Below are 12,808 nucleotides of genomic sequence, written 5' to 3'. Positions count from 1 at the left end.
CGGGGAAGTAGTCCCAAGGGGTGTGATCAGGTTGATTCTTGGAGACTGGAGGTCAACGGTTATGTTTTCGTCTGTTGGTGGCCATTTAAAGTTTAAAGTGCTGTATGGAAATTGGCAGAAATGGGGTTTTGGACACATTAGGATGTGGGCTGTCCTGTCAAGGTGAGTTTTGGTGGACATTTAGACATGGAGGTGAGATTTGGGCCTCCTTTTCATCTGGTTATCTGAATACAATTCCATACTAGAACGTATTGGGAATGCATGCCCTGAAGTGATTTGGTACCGCTCACGAGCACCACCTAGCGGAATTATGTGGCTTTTGTAAATGACAGATGACACGATCAAAACGCCACAATTATCTATTCCACGTTTTGGGGGGTCACCAAGGTCAAGAACAAAGCTTTCCTTTGTTCCATCACAGAAACGCGAGCTGTTCTAGAACTTTTTTAGCCGTGTTGTAGCAACCAAACACAACAACACGCGAAGTTAGCAGTGCTGCACGTATCTGTCGCATTCTCCACTGTGTGAAGCTGGATTTTCATAAACACTCGGTAAAATGAGTGGGTTTTTTGACAGAGCGGCCAGAGCGTTCGGTACAGTAGTACAGGCGCTTTCGCTGCTCAGACCATGCGGTCGAATTGATAATGATAAGAAGAAGAAGACGGGCGAGCCAAGCCTCCGCGTCGTGATCCACGCAGCCAGAGGCGTTTGTAGCCGGCGGAAGGTTTTCGTCACCGCCCGGTACGGAAAGCAGAAACGGCAAACTAGCAAGAGGAAAAGTAGTTCCCTCGACTGGGAATACTCCACTGACTTTACACCCTACACGCCAACCGAGGGGAAGAAGTTGATCCTGACCGTGCGTAAGGCAAAACGGTGTAAGACGAGTGTTATCTCTCAAGTCGCCATCGATGTTGCAGCCTTAGTGGAGGCAGATGACCTTCCATTAGGCTGGTGGTATATGATGGAGACGGACAAGATGGAAAGGTACAGGAACAAGAAGGAAGTCATGTTCCTAAAGGTGACTGTTACTGTGGACGGCCCGAAGTTGGAAAGTGAGTCCACACACGACCAAGGTAAGAACTGTTTGCATGGATGGATATGTGTGTTAAGAAATTCATTCCATTCTTTATCTAGACAAGACATTCGTAAAGATGGCTATTCCATAATATCCTTATCTGATTAGACTTGACACAGCTAGATATAAAGTCGCTATAGTCAGTGTTAAGGAAAAACGTGACATGAAAGTGTCCCGAAGTTGATTGTGTTTTTTTAAACGATCTCGCTCAATGCAAGGCCATAAGAGGCCACTTTTCGGCATTGAACTAATTGAACTAATGTGGCATAGGTGAGAGACAGCGGTGTATGTTTGTTTTGAAGGTTTGTAGGTTGTATTCATCAACAGAGAGCGGTACGGATAACTCACTACCATACACCGCCGGCGACATTGCAGTAGAAAAGACAAATATCTCACTACCATCCACCGTTAACGACATCGCGAACGTCAAGCAAGTGTCTTCATCAACAAAGAGCGGTACGGATAACTCACTACCATACACCGCCGGCGACATCGCAGAAGACAAGACAGATATCTCACTACCATCCGCCGTTGACGACATCGCGAACATCACGCCAGCCTTTGAGTCTTCATCAACAAAGTGCAGTACGGACAACTCACTGCCATCTATCGCTGGCGAAATCGCGGCCATCAAGCCAGAGTCTTCGTCAACAACCAGCTCAAAGTCTAAAGAAGAAGCCTCAACCAAGACGTCATCAAGCACCAGAGACAAGGCGCCTACGAATGGAGAAGGTGATCATGACGTCAAGACTAGCCATGAACTTCGACCTTCCCGTATAAGCCAGCTGGTCCAGTTCTTTAGAAAAAAGACTGAGAAGTCCACCACCACGCAGGGGGAGGAAACGGCTCTTCCAACAGCCAGCCTTTCTCCTCCACACAGGGACTCCGAAGACCCACGCTACCAAGAGGTCATGTCGTCTATCGACAGGCAGTGGGAAGAGCTCCTGCCGAAGAGGGCGCACTCCGATGAACTTCTCGCGTACGCCAATTCACTGAGGGCTAAGCTCGCCGTGGCTGCTCCACACGTTTTGGAGTATGCCGTGATTACGAACTTGACCGCTACGGTGCCGGACTACACGCACTATGAGCTGCCCGAAAGGCAAGGCATGAGCTTAGAAGAACTCACCAAAGTTGAGAAAACGGTCGCCATGTTAGTTGAGGACCAGGAAAAGCGCGCCACGTACATCAAGCGGTGGTATCTCGACGATTTGTGTCGGGTGGCCATGGAAGAGGCACCGCATGTACTGGCTAAGGACTGATGCTGTAGCGTCGCCCAGCGGACAATCTGAGACTGCAGACATCGCGACTTTCAGCGTATTGACAGCGATTAATCGAATCAAAACGAGTTTAATGTAAGACTGGTAATTAAGGACACACATTTCTGTCACTAAGAAATCTATCAGGACTATGCAAATAGTCACGTTGAGGCCCAGGATCAAGAGCAGGGATATCGATATAGCAGACCATGCAATAACGTCCTCTAGCGGTTCATTGACAAAACACATGGCGACCATTCAAAGGCTTCTGATGTTCAAGAAATACGTTGCTTCTCTGCCTTGATCTTTCAGTCCTTTTTATTCCAATTGTAGATACTTTACAGAGTAGACACTTGTTCAAACCTCAGTTTTAAAGTGAGAAATATGAAATAAAGAAAGTTGTACATTGACAGCATGCATCCTTTCATTTCTATATTGTTTGTAAAAATTGTAACTGAATCTAATCCCCATACCGTGTGCAACGTTAGCTGTAGGACGGACAATGCTACAGCTGGTATCTTTCTCTCTTCTGGGATCAGCCTGTGATTGGTTGGTCCATGGAAAGGTTTTCAGCACCAAGGACAGGTTATGCAATGATTTTGTCTCGTTCTATAATGCTTACATTTAAACCTTTCAAAGTACACCAGAAAGACCTTGTGAGATACCCCGTAATATACTGAGGTTTTGAAAGCTTGGTGTGTTACATTTGTCGACTAAATTGTTGTTCACTTTTGCCAAAACGACACCGCAGCATTTTCAAATCCGTTGGTACGTATGCTGTGCGCATACCACGGAACATTATATTTAATGCATATTTAAGCGACATTAAAGATTAAGGTATCTACATTTTTAAGTTGACTTAACGCTGTTCGTTAAGATGATGTAAAGATATGCTTTACCCATGTAGGGGAACATGAGGTTTAATGCATCCTTAAGCGACATTAAAGATTGCGTAAAGATATGTAGATTTTACGCTGTTCGTAAAGATAGTGTAAAGATGGACCTATGGTTTTGGCATTTAGTACGTCTTAAATGCGGCTTAAAGGTTACTTAATCTTGTTCCAATGTTTAAGCTTCATTTACGAATCTCATTAAGCATGCTTAAATACCCGATTTCGTGCGGTGCTCGGTAGATATAGGATGACACCCAGGTTAGAATGAACATGCAATAAAGATTATCATCATTATTATTATCAATTGAATGAATGGATGAAAGGGTTGCCCGGGCGGAATAAAAATATGAATTTATCCTTTTCGTTTCAATATTCGATGTATGGGAATTTTTCATTAATACATTAAAAAATTACAAGTCTTTCTTTATCGTAAAGTTTACAGTCTAAGATGAAATGTTGCTCATCTTCTATTTGATTTAAGTTACCATATTGGCAGCAAAGTCTATGAACACACAGCCGGGATAAGAAGGCTGCTGGAGTTAGGTTGCAGACACTCACTGATTCCTTGGATACGCAACTTCCTTACTGAGAAGAGACAACGCGTACTCTTGTACCAGAGTTCATATTCCGTATGGGAGATACTTACCTGCGGCCTGCAAGGTACTCTCCAAGCAGAGTCGTGGGTCCGGCAGGTTTTTGACGTGTTTTTAGGGTTTTTTTGTCGGGTTTTCTACTTTGTCATGGTTCTAGCCAACCCACACTAAAAACACGTCAAAAACCTGCCGGGCCCACGACTCTGCTTGGAGAGTAGCCACAAGGCACTGTTCTAGCACCCATCATCTTCATAGCAATGATCAACAGCGCCGTCAACAATACCCGGTCGAACAATTGGAAGTTCGTGGACGACCTTGCACTGATAGAAAGCAGGCTCGTGCGCGAAACCTAGCTCACTCCTACAACGCGACCTCAACGCCCTGGAACAATGAACAACAAACAGTCATATGAAACTGCACCCGAGAAAATGCAAAGCTATGCATGTGCATTTCACAAAAGTCCCCCCTCCCCTCCCAACCTTATACATTGATGGTCACGCACTCCAAGAAGTTGATGTTGCGAAGTTGTTGGGGTCATAGTGCAGTCGGACCTCAAATGGAACGATGTAAAGACATATCACTAGCCAGAGTAGCAAACGACTCATCCTTCTACGGCGCCTCAAAAGATTCAAACTACCAGTGCCTGACCTGACGACAGTGTACATAAGCTACGTACGCCCGCTGTGCGAATACGCATGCCCCGTATGGAGCCCCGGACTGACAGCTACCCAGTCGTTACAGATAGAGAACGTTCAGGGCAGAGCATGCCGGTGTCACAGGGATCTCGCACCCCCCGTGAATTTGAACCTTCTGGTTCGAAATCACTAGGGATCTCGAACCCCCCGTGCGAAATCGCTAGCGATTTCGCATCCCTCTGGTGATCTCGCCCCCCCCCCAATCAATTTGTTAGCCTCATACTATAGTATGTGTTCAGTTACGGCATTCATTATTCACGGTGCACAGTGGCTACTATCAAATGCTATCTTTTTAACAAATTGAATGTGAATATTAGTAAATGAACGATACTTCATGCGTGGTTTTGGTTGTAATTTCAGTTCCTGTAGTATGATAATACCAACATACAGTAATTGTTTTATGTTTAGGCCACACCATCTTAATCTTATGGATGACATCCGCGCGCGCATTGATTTTCGCCTGTTGTCAAAAAAAAAAAAAATCACCTCCTCCAAGGCTACACGGAATTCCGAAACTTGCTGACTCAGATTGCCGCAAAAGGCTAGCATTGTGCCGGCGCGGCCTATCGGAAAACTGGGGGCGTATTTGTGGATTGGTATGCCATCGATGTTGGCTAGGGGGATTTTGCGTTTGCACAGTTGTACGAGAGGATCGCGGCGGCCAGCGAGTATCGCCCAGACAATTTCAAACACGACCTATCCAGAGTGGCTCTCACACGTTTCTTTTGCAACAATGAGAGACATGGGAGAGGAGTTGAGGGATTGGCAGAGGTCTCACAGTGAGATTTGTGAGCGTAAACCATGGAATGCTTAATATGGAGTTCAATGCCATGTATATTGAAACTGCCCTTATGGGTGTATATGAGTATTCTCATCACAGTCCTATATCATCCACAGTCCTTGGAGCCAAATACCTTCTAATAGTATACTTCTTTGGTCGTTCTCGTCAATATATTAAAAATCAATCACTTGTGCTGAGTCTGCTATGATGAACAAGACAACCTACATGTACCTCCTACAAATAAACTGTGTTCTGTGGTTCTAGGCCTGTGGTTTAGCAGCATTTTTTTTTTTGCTGGATTTTCTTTTTTTCGCCCGCGCGCATTAGTTTTGGGGTCTCCAGAGGATGTCATCCATAAAATCAAGTTGGTGTGGCCTTACGAGTATATAATGCAAAAATTACCTTTTGTTTACCTTTCGTGTTCTTTGGACTAGGTATGTTCCTTTGGTTATTGATGAACAAAGACAAGACAACACATCAAATTGAATGTTTCTAAACTTTATTTTAAATGCAAAAAAAAGGAACTTTCAATTTTGCAATTTGCAAATCTCTCCAGCAATCTCAAATTTGTAACATTTTCAGACACCAATAAACATAACTATTGTTACCCTTATAGTCACTAGTAAGTTCCATAGTACATACTTTCTTGCAATATTCAAGTGCTGTTCTATAAACTTTCTACACAGCAGACATGCTTTGCCACAAACAACATACAAATACTAGTAGCGTTACATTAGTCCGGGGCATGGGTTCCCGGAGTCTTAGATGTTTGTTCTGTCAGACACAGCAACTTGTAATACTCTCGATTACCACGTTTAACTATGGCATTATAAGACTAAAATGCAGTTTAAGATATAATTGCTGCACAGACAGAGCACCTTTCGAAATGTTTGGGGGGGTGTAAAATCACTAGGGGGTGCAAGGAGGGGGTGCGAAATCACTAGCTGGGGGGTGCAAGATCTAGCGATTTCGCACCGGGGGGTGCGAGATCGCTAGGGATCTTGCACCCCCCAGCTAGTGATGAATGATTTTAACTTTCCCAGTAATGTATCAGACGTCCAGTCAGGACCAATCCCAAAGGCCCTGCGAATCTGTACAACTACACGAACCGAATAAAACCATTAATATTATATTGCAGACTTCATCCCAGGCTTCATCCCTCAGACGTTGCTAATGCGCCCCCTGGCAAGACAGATAGAAACTGCACTGCAGAAATACTATCTCCTCCCCACTCTCTCCCTCACATCTCTACCCCCCCCCCCCCCCCACACACACACACATACTCTCCAATCAGAGAGAGACAGACACAAAGACAGACTGATATGCATATACAAGGCTTGAGTGAGGCAATTAAATAATGGACCTGTGTAGTGCCTTCATAAACGAACATCCCTAATTTGCAATGGTTTCTCCCATCAATTGACGCTTCGGGATCCAAGATGGCGCTGGACCAAAAACCGTACAGCGACAAAGACAGGTAAAAGTTTAGTTTTCTGACTTATTTCATGTCTAAAGAAGTGTTGAACGGATTCGTATCATTAACAAGAAACATTAGGTCGTGGCTATTGCCGTGAAATCACGCCAAGCTGGATATTTGATGATAAAAATCGGGGGTTTGTTGAGCCATATGGTGGGAGTGGGAGGGGGGCAGCGCTATGTATGTCTGTTTCTAAAACTTGTCTGAAAATATTACATTTTCTACCGTTTGGATTTGGTTGCCAATACAGTTTGGATTCCAGACCCACCTTTTAAGTCGTTATATATTGTAGAGGATGGTTGGGGGGTCTACGTTGTAGGGTAATTATGGGGGATACTGTACAGCTATAATTTTTACAAATTTATTTAAAGGCAACCAAAGCAATATTAGGGCCCGAAATATGGAAATCAAACAATACTGGTGTCTTTATGATAGTGACATTTACCAACACTATTTAGCACATTTGCGTGATAACATACTTTGAGCATTTCAAAACCGCGCAAAAACGTGCCGTACGATGATCCCCTTAGTTTCACGAGCATACAAAAACCCCGGCTACGATTTTCAGTGAGTTCTCACATCACAACGACGTCATATTTTTGCATCATGAACGTCGCTATACATTGTGATAGTGTTGTTTGAACTGATCATGTATAGAAATTACTGAATAAATGAACTTTCAAAATCCGATTTTCCGGCCCTATTTTTGCATGGGTTTCCTTTAAAGGTCTTTATTTTTTCTTACCCCCTCCCCACAGGTTCATCTGTATCTACCCTGCTTACATCAACAGCAGGCGGACCCTCCCACAAGGCCGGAGGATCCCACAAGAGAAGGTAGGGGGTTCTCTACAGGTCGTTATTCAGTCAGATTTACTAATTTGGACAGTTTATATAAGGTAAAGACTAAATTGAAGCAGTCATCCTCAATTGGGGTGACATGATGCTTTTTCAAGTAGCTAGTGGTAGTGCAATGCAACTTCGCTACGGCTCATGTTTGTTTGCTCTTGCTCGATAAGTGTGTTGGGTTCATTTACGTGCAGAGGTTTGACACTTGAGGCTTACGCCTGAAGCTCCCTCATACACAGGGCCGCCGGCTTTACGTCACCATCCAAAATGACAAATGCAATCCCTTACCACATGTCCGAGCTGGAGTCGACCCTTGGTTCAAACTCTGGCCCACGGAACCATGTTTATAGTTGATATCAATGATAGAATTGCAGCAGTATACAGTCAAAACTGCCCAAGAAGACCACTCGGGGGACTGATAAAATCTGGTCTATGTGGACAGGTGGTCACTATAGACAGGGTTCTTAATGCTTCAGTCAATGGGAAAAAGTATCCAAGGGACTGCCAAAAAATGGTCACATTGGCCATGTGGTCCCTAGTACAGCGTTGACTGTATATCTATATAGTACTGTACTATACATATACACTATAGTGATCAGGCCAGATAGCTTTAACTTAGTTTAAGAATTTTAGTCTGTATAATGCAAACTCCAGCTGTCCGGGGGTTTTATGGCCCCTACCCGCGGACTAGTGGCCGACTGGTTATGGGTGCCCGCTATAAGCATGATTCAATTACTAGTAGGCTAGCTTTGCAACGTTCCTTTTTATCACAAATATTATGCTTTTTAAGTTAGTAACACAGATAGTCTCCGTATCTAAAATAACTCCCTGCTTTGTATAATTTATATAACCTGCGTAAAAACTATCCCTGGTAACGCATTTAAAGATGTACATTGTAACCATTTTAATTGTATATTGTATATTGTCCAGTTACCAGGGCTTTAGAATTATATTGGCCTTCAGCTATGTAGTTGGGTAGCCCTGGCTGTATCAGTGTATGTTTCCTATTCAGTCAAGTAGATAAATCAAATCAAATTAAATCATACTATAGCTAACACCCATGTTCCCACCCAGGGAGTAGACAACCCCACAGCCACAGAGATCAAAGATGTGTTGCAGGCCGGAGGCTTTAACATTGTACTAGAGGTGAGTTCTGTTTTCTTAGATGCTCTCAAAATTGTCTTTTCTTTGTCTTCTACATGTATGTGTAAATTCATTCAACTTTTTAAGGGCAAGGAACCTTGATTTCATGGTTTACTAGTATATGTTTGTATTGCATACCCGGTAAACTACCTCATTGTGTAACACACCAGATTTGTACAAGCTGCATATTAAGACAGATTTATTTGATCCACTCCGAGAAGGACCGCTACTCTTTTTGATAAGTGTGGTGTGTTCTTGCTTTCATGAGGAACGCGTAACTCTAAAACACGGGACCTCCATTTAGCGTCCAATCCGAGGAACGTCCCTAACCAAAGCTAGTAATCATTTTACCTGAGTGAAGTGAGGAAATTTGTGTTAAGTATCATCCCAAGGGCACATCGTCAATGGGGCATGTCAGTGGATTTGAACCCAGGACCTCTGGGTTCTGGACCGAATGCCCTGCAATTACGTCACCATGATGCTTAATGATAGGGCAGAAAGGAGGCATTTGCGGTGTTTAGACTTTGCGGTGGGCACACAAAGAGAATCTAATGTAATAGACGGCTGGTTGCATCGTAATGAAAACCATGGCATTGATAATGATATGCATTGCTTACTGTTTTTCTTTGTCCTTACACTTTCATTCCCTTTTATTCTTTTGAAAAAATTTGCAGAACAAAGCGTATGCCAAAGAACTGTTTCACCGAGACCCAAACTTGCGAGGTCGGATCCGTGTTCAGCTCAAGAATGACGACGGCTCACCAATAAATGAGAAGTTTCCTAACAGTAAGTATTGTGCACTCTTTTTACTTCAAGATATGATTTTCATTTTGGTTGATTCTTTTTTAAGCTTTTACATGTAGCCAACTGTCTTTTTTAGAGGTAAATTGTGATCAATGAATGAAGATTTACATATTTTCAATGTCAATGCATGCTTAAGTTTTTTCAGTGCTAGATTGTCATCTTGAAAATGATATTGACTGTTTTAGTTTGTTTATGTACAGGTACACTAGATTATTAGCTCTGAACACGTACCTGAACAATTTTTCAGCTTCAGTACAGTACAGTACACAGAGCCCTTGTAGGTATTACTATTAAGACCGACTACTCTACCTGATGCAATTATAAATGATTGCATACCAGGCAACTTACAAGCAAAAAAAACAGACAAAATATGTCAGTTTGAAAGTTTATTTGTGTTATTAGAAATCATTCTGAAGCAAAATTGAACTCGTCTTCGTCAAGAAATCCTTAAGAAATACTGGAGTTGGACAGTCAAAAATTGGGGAAGGTCCAATTTTTGTGTTGGAAGAAACTTTGCTTCAAAGCATGTCAGTGTCTTCTTTTTCTTTTTCATACTTTTGCTTTTGGACAGACAAGGAAGACGTGGCACTGCACTCAAGTTTTTCATTAACTTGTTTTAACAGTGCTACGTACAGAGAACATATCAATTTTTACACATGGGTGGAGTGAGGAAAGTCGTGTAAAGTGCTTTTCCCAAGGGCACAACATCGGTGGCGTCAGGGGATTCAAACCCGGGACTGCTGGGTTCTGGACCTATCAGCCTGCCGTTACGCCACACGACCTATGTCAGTGTTGCTGTGTCTAACTAAATGTGTATTCTTGCTTGTGTTCTGTCCAGGAAAGTCAGTCTACCTGTATGTAGCAGAAACCATTCCCAAGCTGAAGACCCGGGTACATGCGTCAGGGGGCGCTTCTTCACAGCAGGGCGGTGACAAGGGCAAGAAAGGAAAGAAGAAGGGGAAGAGATAGATACGACATCACCAAATCTTGGCTTCTAAAATAAAACCTCTACCAGTATAGTCATTGTAATGGCCTTGTCCATGCTTTGAAGTCACCGTTTGTTATGGCTTTGTAATTCAGACTGACCGTCAATATTGAACATTTCTTTAAGATTAGCTGTTTCTTCTTGATTCTCGTTGGCAATTGTATCTTACATTTCTGTACCGTGCACATTAACAGGTATTCATAAATGGGCCATATGCATGTGACATATCAAGTTTTATGTCCATGTCACCAAATGTACAGCATGACAATAAAACAGTGCAAAACAATAGAACATTTGAATGATGTTTTTAATTCCAAAACGTTGTGTTATTTTAGCAAAAGTCCAGATTTCGTGTCCCAAATAAGAGGGACATGAAATAGCTAAAAACGTTTGGTTACAAATATGTATTTTGGGTTATTAACATGATTTTACAGTTGACACAGGAAGAATAAAGGGAAGTACCATACAATTTTTTTGCATTGCATGCAGCATACTTCATTTATTGCTTGTATATGTAAAATCAAATGTTATACAACATGAAGCTAAAGAAAGTATATAGAAATCGATAAACCAGACTTTGCTGACCTCATACCGCCATGAAATATCTAGAGTTTTTGTAAATTCAAAAAAAAGTAGCTTACACTCTGCTCATTAGCATAATTAGTATGCAAAATATTCACATACACTCTATCCAGTAACGTATAACACTGGGTCGAAATCTTTACTGTCTAGCATTATGAAGGTATGATAGTGTCGGTTTATGTATTATGCAAGCTAGGGCCTAATTTGCATAATTCACATCCAACAAGATGACGTAATCACACGTAACAAGTGAAAAGTGCATAGTAGGAGCTCATAGTAGGTACACTATTAGGATATAGTGTACACACAAATTTTTGATAATCACACAGACATTATAAGCTGTGTGTATCCTATCCGTGAATAGTTTCATCAGGTTGGTAAGTCACTGAATAAAAATACTCTTTTTACACAACCAAGAGATTTATTCCACCGACGTTTCGGTGACCATCTGTCACCTTCAAGGCAATTCTGACTGGTTCACATAGCAATGCAGCACAGGACAATAGACTAACACGCTGGATTAAGGAGGCTGTATGGATCAGGAAATCCACTCTAGTCATGAACCGTGATGAGGGGGGATATAGACTCAGTCATGTTTGGAACCACATCCTTAAGAAATAGATGACAATCATTGCATTGTTTTTTTGATCGATAGTTGTGTATGTGTTACACTTCTGTACGTTTGGGACCGCATATAGTGATGTCATCTCCTGTGATTGTACAATAACATATGTAGATACTTTGCGTTTGGGAATGCATCTCATTATGTGTAAGCAGCAACACCTGTGCTGCATTGCTATGTGAACCAGTCAGAATTGCCTTGAAGAAGGTGACAGATGGTCACCGAAACGTCGGTGGAATAAATCTCTTGGTTGTGTAAAAAGAGTCTTTTCATTCTGTGTGTATCCTAGTAGGTGATGGTACTTTGTAGAGTTCTGAATATATCAGCAGATAATTTCATAGTGTTGGGTTCTTTGATTTTCATCTGCAGTATTGAATGTATGAACAAAGCAAAGAAACTTCTCCAAAGTGTGTCCACATAGGATGTGAGAAATGTCAAACTCTTCCAATGCAACAAACAGCAACCTAAAGCTACAATCTATTGCGACCTGCTGTAACCAGAAAATACGAATTTCATTTATTTATCTCTTAATCTTTAGGGTGGTCCCTTCAGTTAACTAGTCAATTAGGTAACTATGCTCCAATAATAGAAATTAAGCAAAGAAGTGAAATACTTTTAGGTATCTATCATCTCACACCAGAGACCATGGTTCTAACTGAAATAGAGTACTCTGTACTGTATCTAAATCTTAGAATTTGTCACCTTTACAATAACTCGTACTGCTAGCATACGTAGTGCCCAAAGTTACAAACTCGTTGCTACCCTCAACTTCACCAAACAGCAACCTACTAAATGCAATTCATTGCAACCTGCTCATCAAGTAACCAGGAAATTCCTACGCTTCTTTGGTATGTCAATAGGAATCGTAGACATGAAGATACATTTACTGGTTGTCTGTGTACAAGCAATGAAGGATCTAGGGCCAATAGTAACAGTAGTAGAGCTTGTGGTTACCACCGCCGTCGTCGTAAGGATGCGCCCCGCGGACATGGTTACGATTGTCGTCATCTTCATCGTCCCAGTGGAAGAACTCCTCCCTTACATTCATCCCGGCGA

At 42.2% G+C, this 12,808-nt stretch overlaps 1 protein-coding gene across 2 annotated transcripts; it reads left to right on the top strand.

Moving 5' to 3' along the window:
- Positions 1 to 6,659: 6,659 nt before the first annotated feature.
- LOC136425380 (signal recognition particle 19 kDa protein-like) lies at positions 6,660 to 10,835 on the top strand. 2 transcript variants are annotated; one of them, XR_010754016.1, is made up of 6 exons: positions 6,660 to 6,770; positions 7,529 to 7,604; positions 8,691 to 8,762; positions 9,434 to 9,545; positions 10,402 to 10,708; positions 10,743 to 10,835. XR_010754016.1 is itself a non-coding variant. In XM_066414233.1 (5 exons), exons 1-5 carry the CDS (start codon positions 6,733 to 6,735, stop codon positions 10,530 to 10,532), a joined length of 429 nt encoding a protein of 142 aa, XP_066270330.1. In that variant the 5' UTR covers positions 6,660 to 6,732; the 3' UTR covers positions 10,533 to 10,835. The 2 variants fall into 2 exon arrangements, 1 of the variants encoding a protein (XP_066270330.1); XM_066414233.1 differs by having other exon boundaries at positions 10,402 to 10,835.
- The last annotated feature ends 1,973 nt before the right edge of the window (positions 10,836 to 12,808 follow it).

The sequence above is a fragment of the Branchiostoma lanceolatum genome, chromosome 19, assembly GCF_035083965.1.
Source record: "Branchiostoma lanceolatum isolate klBraLanc5 chromosome 19, klBraLanc5.hap2, whole genome shotgun sequence".
Classification (NCBI taxonomy): Eukaryota; Metazoa; Chordata; class Leptocardii; order Amphioxiformes; family Branchiostomatidae; genus Branchiostoma; species Branchiostoma lanceolatum.
This window is presented reverse-complemented; position numbering and strand designations above follow the sequence as displayed.

Bases quoted from the DNA above. Each gene is read 5' to 3' on its own strand.
- LOC136425380 (XM_066414233.1), top strand. From the start codon at position 6,733: ATGGCGCTGGACCAAAAACCGTACAGCGACAAAGACAG. The intron at 7,605-8,690 runs GTAGGGGGTTCT...GTTCCCACCCAG, and splicing joins GGAGGATCCCACAAGAGAAG to GGAGTAGACAACCCCACAGC. The intron at 9,546-10,401 runs GTAAGTATTGTG...TGTTCTGTCCAG, and splicing joins AAATGAGAAGTTTCCTAACA to GAAAGTCAGTCTACCTGTAT.